Source organism: Strongylocentrotus purpuratus, unplaced genomic scaffold, assembly GCF_000002235.5.
Source record: "Strongylocentrotus purpuratus isolate Spur 01 unplaced genomic scaffold, Spur_5.0 spur5_scaffold_11, whole genome shotgun sequence".
NCBI lineage: Eukaryota > Metazoa > Echinodermata > Echinoidea > Camarodonta > Strongylocentrotidae > Strongylocentrotus > Strongylocentrotus purpuratus.
The window spans coordinates 141,995-161,480 of NW_022145596.1; the positions used below are offsets into that span (position 1 = coordinate 141,995).

The window sequence follows — 19,486 nt, forward strand, 5'->3', positions numbered from 1 at the left end:
CCCTTTGGAAAATATTATTTTAGATTATAAACAGGCTCTTGAAATAGTCACTGTGTAAAAATTGTTATTGTAAGCTTTATTCATGAAATTGAAGGACAATTATTTTTGCAACCATCAATGATTTCATAAAAGAAAAAAAATTGATACAATCATTGTTTTTTTCTTTAATAAAATCATCTTTATTCAATATTGCTTTCGACTTTAAAAAACATTAAAAAACATATATGAATATACATACATAATATAACCAATAGAATCAACAACAAGAATATAGCTGATTATACAAGATAATTTTTTTTTTTTAATTTTTTTTTTAAAGCAACACAATGTTTTTCCACCTATTATCAAATGATACAAATTTGTTATTTTTAACATAAATGTATTGTTCAAGAGAACGATAATACCTTAACATGCATTTAAAAGAATTTAGTGAGAGTACGCTATTTTTGCATTTGTTGGAAAATATATAGTATTTGTCATATAAAATAACAAAATTAAATTAAAACTCCAACGTTTCCATAAAACCCAAATATGAAATTAATTGTATTCAAAGTAACTTTATCCTCTAAAATGAAATGTTGGACATCCGCAATAAACATTCTAATGATTGGGCAATCCCAAAATAGATGTTCTATAGATTCCACGGAGCTATAACAAAATGAACATAGGTCTGACTGCGAAATATTTAATCATTTAAGATATTTATTAACACCAACTATATGATGTATTATCTTAAACTGAAAATAACAGATCCGTGTAGATAAACATGACCTAACGGGAACTAAGAAAATTTTACCCCAGTCTATGTTTGGGATATTAAACAGAGAATTCCATTTATCTATTGATTTAGGGGGACTAAAAACCTGTTGAACACTTAAATTATGAATATAGCGACATATCTTCGCTATCTTCATTATATTTTTAATCATTTCCTCTTGAGCTGTTAGGTCTGCCTCTGAACCTTGAGGGATATTATTTTTCCAATTATGGGGAATAATGATAATATCATGCTAAAAATTTCAACTTTATGAATTCAAGAAATAAGTTGAACACATTATTGGTTAGGCAAGACATGGTTTTAAACTTAAAATAAGCTGATCTATAATGAATTTATTTCTTTGTATGAATACATGATAATTGTCTATTTATGTAACAATACCATGAAAATATCACAAATCTTTGTTGCTAGGGGCACTAACAAATTATACCCCCCCCCCCCCCTCGAATCAGATACAGGCATTAAGGACTTGACCGTAAGTGGGTTAGATTAATAATAATTTCATGATTAAGTCTACATGATATCTCATAAATAATTTAAAAAAATTTAATGGATTTTATCTCATTTTCTTTCAAATATCATTCAAATTGCAACAATAAGGACGATATGGTATAAAAAAATCACCTTGAATGCACAATACACAGTATAATTTATATATGTTGGACTAATATACAAATACTGAATACATTTGTATGTATTAAATGTCATTTATGTTAAATCTATTGCAAAATGAACTTAGTAGCATCAGTTTTTAAGATGGACAAACCAATGTTGAAGTGTACTTCACAATTTCATTCAATTTTGAAATATATTCATATTTACTACAAAGGAGTAGGGTGCCTGACCTCCCTATGATAACAAACATTTAACTGAATCATACTTTAAAACTCACATTGATAACCGTGTTATTGCCCTCCTTACTTTGTATGTGTTTCCTTTGGGGAAGACACCAGATTCGATGGAGCGTTAATACACAAAATATGTTATATCTTGACATGTAAATATACTTCACCTATACATAACATTGGCCTGACACAAAAAGATGTATTCACTTGGACAAGAAATGCAATAAATATTGGCACTTACATAGTGCTCTTACAAGTCATAGCATGTAACAAACATATTACAAATATAGTATCTTTATATAAATTACATGTAATTATGAACATAAAAATGAGAACTTTCCTACAGGGACTATTGAAATGCAGGGGACAATGGTGAATCCGTATGTACTGGGATATATTGTTCCATACATGCCGTGCTATAGAGGAGAAGGATTGTCTCTTTTATGTGTCTGAGTCCAGAGCATTAATTGAGAGCAGTCTTGTGGAGACGTGTGTAGAAAATTGTAAAGAATTTTTGAGTGATGCATTTTTTTTTAAGGAAGCCAGAAATAGGAGAGACAGAATGTTTCTTTGCAAGAAGAAACAACTTTGCTACTTACTTCTAACCACGTTGTAGCCGTTAGAAATCAATAATGAAGTGCCACATAAAACACAGTCTACCATTTAGACAACTGAAAACATAGCTCTAATTACTCGTTTATCATTATATTTTATTTTCTTTACTATGGTGCCCAAACTGCCCATAATATAGGTTTAGTATGGGAAGGTGGGTATCTGAGTTAGAAATTGTCATTATGTATTTAATACAGTCAAAGGAATTTCTAGACCATCTTCCCATGAGTATTTCTATAAATGCTATCAAGTTAAAGCCGTTTTTATGCGTGACTAGGATACTCATTAACTTATAATGATGTCATTAGTGATAACAATGGCACTGGGGGGATGTCCAGTAATATAAGGAACACTCAGAAGTTTTAAAGAGGCCATTGACCTATGTTTTGATTCTTTTCAGTACAGATGTTTCTTGGTAACCATCTGCTTGATAGCCACTGTTTCCAAGTTCAATATATGGTTAATAGATCTGGTTCAAGATCAACCTATAGGAATTTGTCATTTTCAACACTTTCATGCAAATCTTACTCTCCCTCAGTTCTTATGCAATAAAATAAGCTTTCTATCTTCAAACAAGAATGAGCAAAATTTATTTCCATGTACAATCTTGTGGTTTATTCATTAAAAAAAAATCAATTATAGCCCCAGAAGATGGGTAAAACCAAAGGAATGCCAACATAAAAGCCTTGGACCTTCTAATATTGCTCACAAATGTATTATTGCACTTTTGAACCAAGCCAATTTTCAACTGAACTAAAATCCCCAAATCACAAATGGGACATCAGGGCAAATAAAACTTCAGAGACTTACAAATAACACAGTCCATGTCTAATCTTGTTGAATCATAAAATCAGTTCATGATATTAACAAATTTAATTGAAATGAAAGAAATATATTTAAAAAATCATCAAATTTTTAATTTCATTCATTTCAAGAAAAATATGTGAGAGAATAAAAGCATGTTTGTGCATAATAAATACATGTACAAATAATTAATCTGAATAGATACATTCAGAAAAAATGACATGAAGAGACCACATTTAAAAGAGAAAGTAGAGACTGACAGATAGATCTAAAGTAAAGAAATCTAGAGTCTATCAGTATACTGCCTTCAAGCTCCCATATCATTGGACATATCTTTTTCCATGATCCTCACAATGTCCCATCGCTGTCCTTTGGCTGCCCATTCATATAGCTTGCCTACTGTTGCTTCATTGCGTGTTCGCCATGTCTGTAACACCGCCATACCTGGGAGATCCTTCTTTGCAAAGAGTTCTATTGACTCAGAGCACCCAATATCACTTGCCAAGCCTTGCCAGTCATGCAAATCTATCAATAAAAGATAATATTATATCAATGATGAATAGTAACTACAGGATGACAGATGCAGTATGCAGTGTCTCACTGAAACTTTGTTTATGGTCAGTATCTGCATGGTCACTTTAGTGCATTATTCATTGGAATTAACTTTCACTGCACTGCGAGGCTCCTCCCCTAGAATCAGAAGATGCTTTCTTTGAAATTTTACATCTCTGTCAACATCAACTTAATTCAAATCTAACATACTGTATCATATTCATATGATAATCAAATAATAGTAATCTCAGCTTCTAAATCTGCAAGCGTTCATATTTTTTGTTTTTGTTTTGCTTTTTGTTCTATGACAGGAAGAATCAAAAGGAGCCAATCACCAAGTGTATCTATACAAGCACAGATGCTATCCAGGGCTCCCAAGTAAAATCTACAATACTGAGATCTTCATTTTACTCTATGAGACACTGTGAATTTTGAAAATCACTACGATACTCCAAGATGTAAACAAAAACTCTTGTCATGTAATGGAATCAAGTCTCTTTCCTATCCTCATTTCATCTACATCTTCAAGCACAAAATTTATGCAAAACCTAAATGTAAAATATCTTTGACATATTGTTATGAGCTGACTTTGTAGGCAGATAAAACCTTGTGAACAGAGTTTAATAACTATTCATTTATAAATTACCCAGATGTTTCATCATAAAGGAACTACCTACCATTTGGTTGGGACTTGGACAGTTCTTTTCCAATGTTACTTTGAGTTCTGTAGTTTAGATCACGAATGTATATCTTCCTATCCATGCTGGGGCCTACAAAAAAAGGCATCCATGGTTTAAGAGAAAAGAGAAATGGAATGTGGTATTATTATTTGCATGTAGTAAAATGATTAAAATCACTTTATTAAGACGATTCAACGAGTTTTCTTGAACAAATTCATGAAGGGTAATGTGGGTTACTTCACAGAAATTTTTGTATATCTGACCCAATAACATGTACATACTAGGCCTACATAGTGTAATGAATTACACCTCACACAGATATACACCAGGATAATACACTGCTACAGGCCTACGGTGGGCATGTTGAGGAGGGTCCCCGTCAAAAATTATATGTAAAGTTAAAACTTTAACTATAATATATAACACATATTTTATCATATATAGCTTGAAAGAAGAAATAATTTAAGTTGACGTTCTTCATACAATGTCCTAGCATGAACACATTAATAATCAATCCTAAATGATTTTGGATTGAATGGACCCTATCAAAAGATTAAGCTGCTCACATTTAACCAAGATTTTAGGGCAGAATACTACTTACAGGGAGAACGATTGTGAAATGGGTTCTCTCTTCCAGTCTGTCTGGGAATATTGTGATTTTGATCGCAAATATCTTATGCCATTTCCTTACTTTCTTCTAAAAGGTGTAATTAAAAGTTTGAGGTTTAGCTTTTATCTTATATAAAATTTTGAGATTTTAATTATTCAGAATAGTCGTAGGGAAACGAAACATTATTTACTCACCTATCGCTCCACTGTGCAGGTAGGATATGAGAACTTTGCGAATATCTTTCCTATTCAATTTGCACAGCATCTTGCCAAGTATCATCATAATTGGGGATTGGTCCATGCTCTGTGTTGCTGATAATCTTCTCACCAATTCATTGAGAACAGGTATTACGTTCCCTGCCCTGCATGCCTGCCATAAGGAAAGAGTAATACCAATTCAATAAGTACATTGTATTGCCTGCCAGACACGTACGCAGGGGGGGGGGGGGGTTGGGGTTGAACTCCCCCCTCAATTTCTTTCTATGTTTGTGTTATCGAGGAGCCCCCCCCCCCCCCTACTGAACGAAATAACGGTTGGCATAATTTTCTGTGAAAAAAAATTTAAATATGTGCTTTTACTCACAGGCTGGTTGAGTCGTTGCGAAATTTTTCCTCAAAAACTGGTAAAAAAAAAAAAAAAAAAGTGCTTAATCAGCGGCTGGCTGAGTCGTTAGGAAAATTTCAGTGCGATTTTCGAATTTTAAACCCCCCCCCCCCTCAAAAAAATCCTGTGTACGCTACTGTTGCCTGCCACACATGTCGAACACAATGAAAGAGTAATATCCATTCTTAAGGAACATCCCTGCCCCTCTTGCCTATATTGGTGATACAATAAACTTTGTTCTAGTATATATGTATCTTCAACCAAATTCTTTTGAAGGACTTCTGAGGGTTTAAGTCTGGAACTCAATGAAAGATTAGAATTTATAAAGCAACTTGAAAGGCATTGTCTAGGTAGTCTTATTAGTGAAGAAAAAAAATTACTCATGTTTCTTTAAGAATACACCCTCTAGTATAGCTTGCTCTGCTTTTAAAAAAAATGAAATCATGAAACCCAAGATACCAGCAAAATGGTGGCAATATGAATATTGTCTATACTGCGAATCTTACAGTATTATTTTCTAATCATGTATTTCCTTGTGGAATTATTTGATAAATGTTTATGATCCTTATTATCATTTACTAACCAGTACATTGAATATAACTTAATCAATCACAATCATCATTTACACACGGGTGGCCAACCTGCGGCCCGCGGGCCACATGCGGCCCACGAGCTCTTCTTGTGCGGCCCGCGGAGCATTGAAAAAGTAATTATAAAAATAGTTAATGAATGAAATGCGGCCCGCATAACAGCGATGAAATAGAGTAAAACATTTACACACAGCTATCTCTATTTCCATAATTTGTTTTCATCAATCACAACATATTGATTCGTTACGTGGCTTATACAAAACTCCTTAAATTAAATTCCCTCTCATTACTTTACATTAACGACATTAACATCACTCGCCGTGTTAATTTCAGTTTGTTATTTCCACATGCAGTAACCTTTGTAAATATACAAATAATAACAATAATAATAATCTTTTAAAATCCACTCCAAATTTTATTAAGTTAAACCGAAAATGAAAATTCTTTTGCCCAATCGATCGTGAATCAAGAAATATGTTTGAAATGCCATACTTGTCTTAAAACTTACAACCCTTTTCTCCCGCCGTTTAATTTTTTCATTAATCTTAATCGTGGATAGTCCCCTTATATTCTTTCTGCTGTGTCATTGATTTTGTTTGAAATAACAACCAACATGGCATCGATTTCGAGACGTGCGAAGAAAAGGAAAGTTTCTGATGAAGACAGAAACTTTAAATAGGATTGATCTCTGAAGTATTTCTTCATAGAAGAGAAAGGTAAACAACTTTGCCTCATATTTTGTCAGCCAGAAATCACACTAAAAAAGTAAGCCTGATTTTGTTCGACTGATTTTGTTGTTTGCAAAATTGCAGGTGTGTACATGAGTGTGTGTGTCTGTGGGGGGGGGGGGGGATTTCATATTTGGTTTTGACGGGGTGTGCCGCTGAAGCCTCGTAACCTCTACCCATTTTTAAGGGTTGCCTTGTTTTGGCAGATTTTTGTTGAAAGTAAAGCCCATTTTATAAAAATTTCGGGTGTTTGCATGGCTAAAACCCTGAATTTTTTTTAAATAAATTTTTTGAAAACACGGACCCATATTTAGGACATTTCTGTTAAAAATGGGACCCAAGTTTAGGGATTCTTTTTGTAAAAAAGGTTACCCATTAGAGCGGCACACCCCGTATGTCTCAATATGTGATTAACCCCCCCCCCCCCCCCCCACCCCCCGCCTGGCCTACGGCCCGCCAAGTTTTGACAATCGTTAGATGTGGCCCGCGAGCTTTAAAAGGTTGGCCACCCGTGATTTACACCAACATCATTCATATAACTCAAAATAATAGTCTTTACCTTCAAGAATTCTTCTCTCTGAGACTCATTCTGAAAGATTTTTCTCCTTGTGATTTTTTGTAGTTGGTCACTGGTAAAATCGTCACATTCAATGAGCTCCTGGTCTAAGTCTTCTAGACATGTCGGGTGTCTCAGATGAGGCCATAGTATGACATGAAGGGGTGATGCACTAGAAGGGCAAGCTGGAGCTATCAAGATCAAAAGAGATTAAAACAAAACTTGTACAGGTTAGTCTCATATCACACAGATAGCAATAACTATAACTTTAACTATAAAATTGGGTTGTCAAAGTTTACATGGACCCTGCATAAAACAAATTATGTCTCACCTGGCTATGTGTATTGGTATTCAAATTCAAATTCATCTATTAACATAGATCACATTAAAAAAAAATATTTTAAATAAGACTTTTTTTGGAAGAAAAAAAAGACATGACTTTAATCACCCGTCAGACATGTGTTATAAATGTTACATGTACCGGTCAAGGTTTTTCAACGTGTTATTCTGAAAAGTTGTGTTGAATTATGTCTCTCACTAGCTGTTGGTCTCGTGGAAATTGTTTAGCTCATAAGCATCAATTACTAATTCCCAATCTATTCCCTTTCCACCAAATAACTTTGATCTATCAAAACATTGTAAGAATTTAGAAATGTTAGGCTGTATTCATCTTACAAACACATACTTACGGCTGGAAGGTGCATCAGCAGCATCAAAGTGAACTACTTCTGGACTTCTTGGAGACAAAGGTGATACTAGAGGAGGTGAAAAATCAAACACCCAGATAAACATAGAGAACAAAATATATATTATTTTTTAATAAAGTGAAAGATATCAGTGAAATGTTTATCAATTTGTGTATAAAGTTATTGTGAATCCTTGCGAGATACAAATTCACTTGCACATGGATCCTTCCTAACTCCTTCCTCACTACTTCCTCAAACTATCATCATTCAAGTATGCATGTTATTTCTATAATTCATTTATTAGTTTCACACAAAAAAGTGCAGGGTAATTTGTTCAGTTGTACCTAGTTTTCCATTTGGCCTGTTAAAACACTACAAACATACAAATATATGAACAAAACAAGGGAAACGATCTCGGCGGTCTCGCCTGCATTACGCAATTCAATATGATGAAAAATTGAGGTAGGGACATTATTTATAGGCAGGGTGGCCCATTAGCAGGCCCCTAAAAAAAGAAATCCTCCAAATTTAATCAGCATTTTGAAGTGAATATTGACTAAGAATCATCAGAAGAATTATTTACTATTGTTTGTACCAAGATTGATAACTTTCATGAAATATGAACAAATAACAAAAATTGATTGATCAATTCTCATATTAAGTTGTGAAAAATATAATCCTAGTCTACTGACCTAAAATGATGTTTGACCTTGACTTTGTGACCTAAGATTTGTGTCATATGATTCGTGATACTTGATAACCCTTGGGTACAAGTTTTACGGAATAGGAATGTATACTTTCAAAATTAGGATAAAAATTCAAAATCTTAACCCGATGCCACAACATAGTCTAAGTTTGATGACCGGAAATGACCTTTGACCTTGACTTAGTGACCTGAAATTCTGCTCACATGGGATAATTGATAACCCTTTAGTCTAAGTTTCATTGAATAATAGATTATACTTTCAAGATTATATTAAAAATTCCAAAACTTAGCCTCAGGTTAAGTTTTGGATGATGATTCCACAACAAAGTCTAAGTTTGTTGACCTTAAATGACCTTTACTTTGTGACCTGAAATTCTCCTCACATGATTGGGGATACTTGATAACCCTATAGTCCAAGTTTCATTAAATAAGAACTTGTACATTAAAAATTATATTAAAAATTCAAAAACTTTTTAATGTTTGATGCCGCCGCCAGTAAAAAAAGCGGCGCCTATGTCTCGCTATTTGCTACGCAGGTGAGACAAAAAATGTTTTGTTCAATAGGGTGAAATTTTTCAGTTGAAATTGGATCTGGCTTTCCATAACACTTTATTAGAGAAACAGAAGTTCCCCTGTACAGATGTACACCAAATTTGCTTCTATGTTTGAATGTACTTGTTGACTAAAATACCTTCACAGATTAATCATCAATACTCAAAGAGATTACAATTTCATTGACATAGAGAATAAGAAAATATATATTGCCTATATCAGGTTGTCAAACAATACAACCAAAAAACACTATGGTATATGATTTGCTGTTGTATCTGTACATATTATTTGTTTAAAGTTGCACTTGCAATAAATTTTGAAGAAATTCAATCCTGAACCTTATAAATATAAATATATGATATATTTAGGTGGTTTTATGGTAACATTGATTTCAATCAGAAAATGTGTTTCTGAAGATTCAGATGTACCCATAAAATAAGGAATGGGGACCAGGAGTTATGGGAAGTTATTGATATGGAGACTAAAATGAGTATCTTACCTGGTGGAGGCACTGGATCGTCAAGTTGACCTTCACACACACAAAAAAGGATCAAAATGTTTGAACGTAATTGAATGGGATGTGGAAGTTAATCATAGTATTTGAAAGATTATGAGTGTTTGAACACACCAATTACAAAACAACAGCAAATTCACAGGTAAGTAGTGTTTCTAAGAGAAAATTATTATTAATTGTTTTAAGCCTACTTTAGTAACTCAATATTCACTATTAAATCCATATGCTTTTGTATGAAAGTGCACATTTGAACACAGAGATAAAAACACAATTTGGCCTTATCCTTACATTCTGCAATGGTTATGCGCATAATTGTCTTATCCGTTGCATATTTAAATGTGTATTCACTTTTGATTCCTTTCCTCCAAACTATGAGATGATAGAAAATATCACATGATCATCCACCTACTTTTGTGCAAAGTGTAAGATATACCAATTTACTGGTGAGCAAAAGATCCTTCACCTTCATACAAATAAAATTGTTGTATATTGAATGTAAAATTACTGAATATTCAATAATAAAAATTGTGAAGTACATTGAGTTTGTTTCCAATGAAGATGTTTTTGCCTAACCGACTATAAAGCATGGAATGAAAACTCAAAATTGGAACACTGAAAATTAATGTAGTAAATGTTCATAAACTTAGTCCAAAAGTGGGGCTTAGGAACCTGGGGCCAATTCATGAAACCATCGTAAGTCTTAAGTCTTGGTTATTCAGTAGAATCATGTGTTAACACTTAACACACATATTTTTTGGATGTCCGATTCCATGAACATAAAGTTATGATGGTTTTGAGAATTGAGAAACTGGCCTCAGATGTATGAAGCAACTAAAACAAAATAAAATCATACCAATTTGTTGGAGCAGTTGATGCAGATTGTGAGACACACAAAAATCTTCAGCAACATTTCGAAGATTACATTTCAACAATCCTTTAATAAGTGCCCCAACTGTTGCTTTCTGCCCCTTGTTTTCCATCCATTTTTTCAGTCCCTGTATGCAGCATTCCTTGGGATCATGGTGTGCATAATAGATGTTTTCCACATCAGTGTCAGGTACACTTAAATGTCGCAGAACATGTTTGATATTATTTCCTGAGACTTTATCAGACAAGTAAAGCTTGTGTTCCATGGTGACTGGTAGATCCTCCTGTCAATAAAAACAATACCATGATAATGAAAAAAATACATGAAACTATGATGGCTTCTGAATTACTAAGAAATATATATTGCCAGATGGGCCGTATGGTGAAGAGAAAAATATTTCAGGTGAAGACAATTTCATATTTTACATTGAAATGGAAAGCACTTAATTCATTCAATCATATATGTTAAAAATATTGAAATTTAGCTACACGCTACATATAATCTGACATTAAAATGAATTCAATAAATTTTCTTGATAAAATTCTTTTTTCTTAAAAATATTACCTTTAATCCTAAATTGTTTTATCAACAAGCTGTGATCCACTCAAATTAATTAGTGAGAATAACATACCTCAGTGGAGATCTTCTCTGAAGATACCGGTAACTCACTTCCTGGTCCAGTTTTACAATTGCTGCATAGGTTCCTTTTAGAATGAAGTTCCTGTAGCGTATTGCATTCCTTCCTCATCTCCTCATATTTCCGTTTCCAGTCCTCACCTTCATCTGGCACAGTTCTTTGTGGCTGACTTAATCCTCCTTCCAACACTACACCATTTCCCTATAAAAAAAATATGATAGAACAACATTTTCTGCTGATGATGACTTTTTAAATGAATAACCTCAAACTATTTCAATAGCCCTCATTATATCTGGCATGCATTTATACCCCTTTCCTCCCCACCACCTCCCCTTCATCTGCCACTGGCTTCAATATGACTCAAGATCAGACAGACAACAGATCAACACCAGACCGACAACAGATCAACACCAGACCAACGCCAGACCGACAACAGATCGACATACTGTGTAGGTCTGGACACATGATAGCATTTTTCTATGCACATCACATTTTCACTTGGCAGCCCAAGGGGGGAGGGGGGGTTAAACCTCCTAAACCGCCTAGATCCGCCCCTGCAACATCTTTGGTGATCTCCTTCTCAATATTGATTTACAGGTCGAGTTACATTATTTGCTGGTCTTTTAGAATAACCAGATTTCAGAGGATTCAAACTTTTCACAACGAAAAACTTCTCCATGTTTCAGTCCTTGCGCGATCGTCTCCAGCTCCAGCAGATATTGGGCGTCAGCGTGCACATCGGTACTAACCGGCGCAGTATATTCTCTGCTGGCGGCTGCACGGCGAGCTTCCGTTGTTTGTATCAGTAACACTCATAGAGATGAAAGAGCAATTAGCGCCATTTAAGTTCCATTTCATTTGTTTAAGGTTTGAAAATTGATACTCAATATTGTGTTAAAGTTATATCAGAAAAGATAATGTTTATTTTATAATTCTACGGGGGCGATTTTAATTTTGCAATCACCCCCGTGAGCAACCTGACGGGGGCGATTATGGAGCTCACAGGGGCAAATCGCCCACCGCCCCTGTGTATTTTGAGCGCTGGATAAACACCAGACCAACGCCAGACCAACAACAGATCAACAATAGACTGGCAACAGATCAACACCAGATCAACAACAGATCAATTCTAGACTGACAACAGATCAGCACCAGACCAACAACAGATCAACTCTAGACTGACAACAGATCATCACCAGACCGACAACAGATCAACACCAGACCGTCAACAGATCGACACCAGACCGACAACAGACCGACACCAGACCGACAACAGACCGACAACAGACCGACACCAGACAGATAACAGATCAACACCACACCAAAAACGGATCAACACTGGACCGACAACAGATCAACACCAGACCGACAACAGACCAACACAAGACTGACAACAGATCAACACTAGACCGACAACAGACCAACAACAGACCAAAAAAACATTACATTTACCCAAATGGCAAAGAATTGGGTTTTTAGAGTCAATGTGGAGTTAGTTTGGTGGTGTAACTGTGGTTCATGAATACCACTATAAATGTGTTGTCATCAAGTGCATAAGTCTAAGGACTTTGAACCACAATGAACAGAGTTTGAATTCCTCTCGTAGCACCATTGTCCTTTGGCAAGAGATTGTAAAGCGATATTTTGAACAGGACATTGTACAGTAAGCATGTATGAAAGCATCCTATCTTCCCATCTGTCAAGAGTCCTATCTCGCACCCCAGGGCAACGTGTCTGACACGGCCGGTTGTAACAACTACTCCGAAGATCAATTATTTATTTGTTTTAAGTTTTTTTGTTTTATTCTGTCAAAACTTCTCATACATAATACAAATTAAAATGAAACACATGTATTTCAAATATATGATTATCATAATACAAAGTGATGGCAAATATAGTATGAGTAGAAACCGAAAATTATGGACAAAAAAAAGAAGATCAAGAAACTAATCTTGATCTAAGGAGACACAAATGAACGATCTGTCTATTTGTATCCCTTCTACCATCTAGGTCCATTTTACTCTTTCTAACATATTAAATTACCATCAAATTTCCCTCTACCTGCTCTCATGCTATGTTCACTCTCCCCAACTTAAAGATAAAGTTGAGTTCTGGCCATGCGGTTGCATTGCAAAAGAAAAGGTGTGGAAGCGATCAGAAAAAGTAGATCATGTAGACAGTAGCATGCATATATCAAGACCATTGTTTAATATTTCTAGTCGTTAAAGGCAAAAATCGATTGCTTTATTCAATATGTAAATTTAGATCTTTATGAAACTTTAACGAAAGCAATTGCAAGAGGACTTGAGAATTCACAATTGGGCTGACTCCAATGAAGAAAATGTATATGGGGCACCGCACACGTGCGCGACACGTGCGTTATATTTATCAGGACCAAATAGATATAGTTATTTACCAAATATACCAATTAGTAGGCGGTTTCTCGGCAAAATTTGTATGATCACGTAGTAGTCAAAACATATTCTTTCACATGATTGGTAATAAGAGCTTCCATTTCATTTTTTTTGAAAGGGGGGCGTTTCCAAAAACTGGTCTTTACCTTCAAGTGATTAACATGCACCTTTAATTTCTGTCAGAAGAAAACGACATGGTTTGCATTGGATTACGGATTATTACTTTGGCACGTAACCATGATTACTATAAGAAAAGGTATAAAAAAAACGAAGTGTGTTTGTTGCTGGGTAAAGTTCAAGTAATATAGAAACAAAGCAAATGACCTAAACAAAAATCTTTAAAAAGAGTATTACCGAAGGCAAAAGGAGGTAAACAACACAATCTTAATTGATGATGAAATAATAACTGGTAAAGTAAAGGTGGCAAGTTTATTGAATGAAACTGTTATTAATGTGAGTTTAAATCTACAAACTGGAACATGCCCTAGCATTGTAGACAGTGGCGTACGCAGGATTTTTTGAAGGGGGGGGGTTTTAAAATCGGGTCCAAAATTTCGCAACGACTCAGCAAAATTTGAAAATCGCGCTGGCCAAAAAGTCGCTCAGTGGGGGGGGGGGGGGGGGGGGGGGGGGTAAGAGGACACTTTTTTTTTTTTTTTGGTCTCGAAATTTGAAAATTTGACATTTTGCTCCCTTGGGGGGGGGGTAAGCTCACCTTCTTTAGGTCAGCCATGAGGGTAAAACTTTTTTTTTTTTTTTTTTTTTTTTTTTAATAATTAAAAAAAAAAAATATATCCAAAGGGGGGGGTTTTAGTTTTTTTTTAGGGGGTTTACACACATAAAAATACCAAAGGGGGGGGGGGGGTTTAACCCCCAAACACCCCCCTGCGTACGCGCCTGATTGTAGATGGGGATTTCAATTCCTTACAAACGTTATTTCAAACGGATTGCTCTTTCGAATTTCAAGAAATAAAATCAGAATTTGTTAAGAGGGTCTACATCCCAAGTTACTCAAATTCTCTGCAGATATCATTGCAAAATCACTCACTATATTATGTAATCAATTATTAAAAACTTCACAATTTCCTTTTGTAAATGGTTTCATATAAATAAGCTGTATATATATACACCCTCAGAAAACCATGATGATGTCATTTGCATCAAAAATAAGTTGGATAAACAATCGTCTCTCATTTAAATTAAATGGTAATACAGGGTGTCAAAACAATAAACAAGGGAACGCTCTCGGCGGTTGCCTGCATCACACAATTCGATATGATGAAAAATTGAGGTTGGGACATTATTTCTGGGCAGGATGGCCCATTAACAGGCCACCCAAAATGAAATCCTCTGAATATAATCAGCATTTTGAAGTGAATATTGACTAAGAATCATTACAAGAATTATTTACTATTACAAAGTCTAAATTTGTTGACCGGAAATGACCTTTGACCTTGACTTTGTGACCTGAAATTCTCCTCACATGATCGCCGCCACCGGAAAAGCGGGGCCTACCGTATGTCTCGCTTTTTGCTACGCAGGAGTTTTACTTGACTCACAACTGACGTGGTCTGTAGGCCTACATATAAAACATATAAAATCTAAAATATCTTGTTCTAGATTTATAATGTATTCATCATATAAAACACCTAATACCCCATAAAATTCTTGTAAACCTCTAATTTTACCACATATCGACTATTAATTGTTGTACTGCTTGGGGAAAATGCTCAAAGACAAATTTATCGAAGCTGCAAACGTCATAAAATAGATTTGCAAGATTGATTTTGAAAAAAGATTACGACACACCACAGTGTATGCTTCTTACAACTTTAAATTGGCAATTGGTCAACAACAACAAAAATATCACTACTTTTTGTTAGTTTTTAAAATTATAAATGTCATGGCCCCAACTTGCCCTTTATGTGCAAAAACATGGGTCGGTCGGGTCGGGAAAACTTTTTCTTTTCTACTCCCTCTTTGGGCTGATATTTCTCAGTTTTGAAACTTTTTTTAAAAGCCGACCATATATTTCAAGATTTTTGGGTCAGTCGCAAAGGGCAATACAACATTTTTTTTTTAGGCCTTATTTAAAATCACTTATTAATTATCGCACCTTCAACTACTGTAGGCCTACCCGCTATTCATTGAATTCTCTTCTTGACATCCCATACCCCATTCAAAAAAAGATCATTCACGTATAAAGCAAGCACCATGTCTAACAGACTCCCTCTCCCAATTCAATCCGAACATGTTAATACATGTACCGGTAGATGCAAAATAAACCCCGGAGGTTGCAAGCACGCATAATCTTAGGCAGTTCCCCACAGCCAAGCATATGGAGTGAAGATGTGTTTCTTGTTCTCTGCAAGTTAGAGCCATGCCTTAGCTGCATAAACCACCCCAATATTAATCTGCCAAACTCCCCCCCCCCCCCCCCCCCCCCCCCCCCCCCACGTGAGGTAAATGGGTATCCGGCAGGATTTAATCCCTTAAAATGCTTGGGTTCTGTAAATGTAACGGCAGCCGTACTAAACCTGGGGTAATGATAATGGAGCGTCAGGATTGGCAATGTGCCCGGCATGAACGCTTTGCAAGAGTCCTCTATTACTATATTATCTCACCTTCAAGACACAAACTTCTTGCTCTAATCTTCTGATCTTCTCATCATATTCTCTCTTCTCCTGTTCCATGCTAGTGATCTTTGACCTTAGCTCATGCTCAGTTCTCAAGGCTGTCTCCTTCAGCTTACCTAGCTGTGCTATGTGATTGTCAAACATTTGACAGAGAGCTCCTATGCCTTGGAAGCATGCACTTGTTCCTGGGTTGGTCATGCCTGCATCTCTCATTACGTCTGGTGCTAACAGTGCACCTGGCAGGGGGAGGCCATTTCTTTTCAGGATTTCAGTTCACTACCTGATCAATGGTGTCAGAAAAATAAATGTAGATGATAGTTTTCATAGTTGAGATATTTGTATAATTTTTATACTAAAGGGATGGGTAAGAGTACGCTGGAAAATAATGATTGGCTTTTGTGGTACATGTATGTGTAAAGTAGCAAGCATGCATTCTAGATCTCATGTGAGAATTTTAACATAAGGCCTAAAAATAAGATGTTGTATTGCCCTTGGACCGACCCCCGGCCGACCGCCCCAAAAATCTGAAATTTACGGTCGGCTTTAATTTTTTTTTTAATTACTGTTTTTTAGGGAAAAAAATTATTAAAGCATTCAAAACTGAGAAATACCAGTCCGAAGAGGGAGCAAAAAAAGAAGTATTTAAGAAATAAAGATTTCTGACCGACCGACCCATGTTTTGGCACCTAAACGGCATTACAACATCTTTTTGTTTAGGCCTAAGCCTAGTTCACACAAAAAAGGGGTACTGGTGGATTGCCTATTGTAGGCAAGTGTGCTTTCTAGGTCTCATATGAGAGAATTTCAAGAGCAAGATCGCTGGCCTACAAATTGACTGAAAATAGGCGAGAGATTCTACTGAGGAATTGAAATATGAAATGAGATATTCCATAACCCTACTTTGTAAAATGCATGCAGATTTTGCAGACTTATTGTGATGTCTCTAGCTCTAGCTTCAACGTACAGGTGAAAAAAAGGTCAACCACCACTGAAATTGACACAGCTCTACATACTGATGGTTCTACGAGTGATCTAGACCCTTCTGCGTTTTAATCTTGGAAACCGGCCTAAATTTATTGCGATTCTAATTCTAATCCTTTATTGAATAGTATTTTAGTGTTATATTGCTATAGATTACAGAGCAGCAGTGTAGTTTTGTATGCCCCCCTTGCAAGTATGATTCTTGAATGTTATCAAGATTGGAAAACATAAATGTTGAATCAGGGGGGCCAAAGGGGACTATTTAAGGGACACAGATATTCCTACTACATCAATGAAATTGGAGAGAACATTAGCTCAATCATCAAGCTCTTTGCCGATGATTGCCTCCCATTTAGAAAGATCAACAAAGATGAGGATGCCGAGGGTCTGTAGAAAGACCATCAAAATTTGCACAAATGAACGGAAAAGTGGCAGCCATTCAAAGCGAAGAAGCAGGGGCGGATGCAGGGGGAGCCCAGGGGCACGGGCCCCTTCCCCTGGCCCCCCCAAATAGGTTTATAAAAAAGATGGTAATGTTCATTTTACAGTACAGCTTCTTTCCTTGCACCATGAAAGACTGGGATGAGCTTCCTACAAATGTCATCGAACTGCACACATTAAGCAGTTCAAAGAAGCCACCAACTGCAATCATTGGCATACTGATTGAAGGGGAGGCATGGGGACAGTCCCCCACCCCCACCCCTCAATAAAATTAAAATGTGGTTTATTTCTAATTCAGTACCAGTGATTTACAAATGTTGCTGAAATGACATGTTCTTGCAGAATTTTTTTCACTTTTGTGTAAATTATACTTTTTTATGCATTTGTTGGAAATGACAAATTCCTAAATTTACAGTCAGGCAAAAAATATGCTTATTTTTAAGCCTACATATCAGGGCCTGCGGAAAGGCTGGAATCTGGCCCCCCCACCTTACTTTTTGGGAAAGGTAGCTTAAACTAAGAGAAATAGATAGATAGAAAAAATAGTGACCTGCCAGTGTCACAGATGAGCATCAAAATATGCTCATCTGACCGTAATTAAATGCCTAAAACCCTTAGCTTCCTGGGGCTCTGCCCCCTGGACCCCACCGAGGGCTCTAAGGTGTCTGGCCTAACCCATGAGCTTCCAGGCCAATTACTTGCCTCCAGTGTCACAAATAAGGTCTCAAAATATGCTTATCTGACCGTTAAATACCTCAACCCCTGAGCTTCCGAGGGCCCTGACCATTGACGCCTGCCGGGTCTTTGCCCCTGGACCCCACGCTATGCACTGTTAAGCGTTGGATGTCTTTTTATAATTATCTGCACATACTTCCTTGTCAGTTGTAATACTGATACTTAGTAAATTATGCCTTTTAATGAGACAGTAATGAATACACCTGCGCAGCACCTACATCAGTATGAGAATACATTCCTATGCTGGCCTGTAGTTAGCAAAGAAGAAGAAGACTCAAGTCAAGATTTAAAGACCTAAACTGCTAAAGAAATGGCGAAAATATGTCCATTTAGTTTGGCGTCATCAAATCTGAATCTGCATCTGAAATTGTGTAAATAACACAGGTCGATCAAGACATATCCGATAAGTAAAACTTCCCTCAACGAAAGAAGGCAGTTCATAATAATTGAATTCGACATCCTGCATCCTGTATAATCTACTAGGTAGTGGTACTACTAACTTAGTAGATCTACTAGATCTAGTTCATAGTATACTCATAGATGTTTGCATACATTGTTATCATTGATTTACAAACTCCATCTTTTTCAACTTCAGTCAGTCATTCAGTGACCCGGCCCTGATCGGGTTTGAAACAAAGATGTTTTACCAACACAACATTAACAGGCAACAAGAAATGAATACTTACAACACGAAAAAAAGATCTCCTCAGTGCAGCTCATCTGTCGATTTATACTCAGTGATTGGATTGAATGCTAACAGCTGTGTTGTGCATGCTGCAGCTGTGGCCGCTCCGCTAGCGCCGAGTAACCCGGAAGCGTGCTCACGCACTAGAATGGCGGCACGGGATCGGGAAATCCCCTACTTTTCCACATCAAGAATAAGGGTGCGGCGCGGCGCGGTGTGGTGTGCTCAACGCACCCATTCGATAAAAGAGGGGGGGGGGGGGGGCTTTTCTCG

General features: G+C 36.2%; 1 protein-coding gene across 1 annotated transcript; it reads right to left on the reverse strand.

The window, feature by feature from the left end:
* Positions 1 to 1,323: 1,323 nt before the first annotated feature.
* On the reverse strand, positions 1,324 to 19,402 carry LOC100891154. Its single transcript, XM_003724851.3, has 10 exons — positions 19,215 to 19,402; positions 16,360 to 16,651; positions 11,316 to 11,522; positions 10,670 to 10,967; positions 9,802 to 9,831; positions 8,048 to 8,113; positions 7,362 to 7,549; positions 5,076 to 5,250; positions 4,269 to 4,361; positions 1,324 to 3,564 (listed from the first exon to the last, which is right to left on the reverse strand). Exons 2-10 carry the CDS (start codon positions 16,582 to 16,584, stop codon positions 3,347 to 3,349), a joined length of 1,500 nt encoding a protein of 499 aa, XP_003724899.2. The 5' UTR covers positions 16,585 to 16,651; positions 19,215 to 19,402; the 3' UTR covers positions 1,324 to 3,346.
* Positions 19,403 to 19,486: the final 84 nt, after the last annotated feature.

Bases quoted from the DNA above. Each gene is read 5' to 3' on its own strand.
- LOC100891154 (XM_003724851.3), bottom strand. From the start codon at position 16,584: ATGAGAGATGCAGGCATGACCAACCCAGGAACAAGTGCATGCTTCCAA. The intron at 11,523-16,359 runs GTGAGATAATAT...TTTTTTTTATAG, and splicing joins AAGAAGTTTGTGTCTTGAAG to GGAAATGGTGTAGTGTTGGA. The intron at 5,251-7,361 runs GTAAAGACTATT...TCCTTATGGCAG, and splicing joins AGAGAGAAGAATTCTTGAAG to GCATGCAGGGCAGGGAACGT.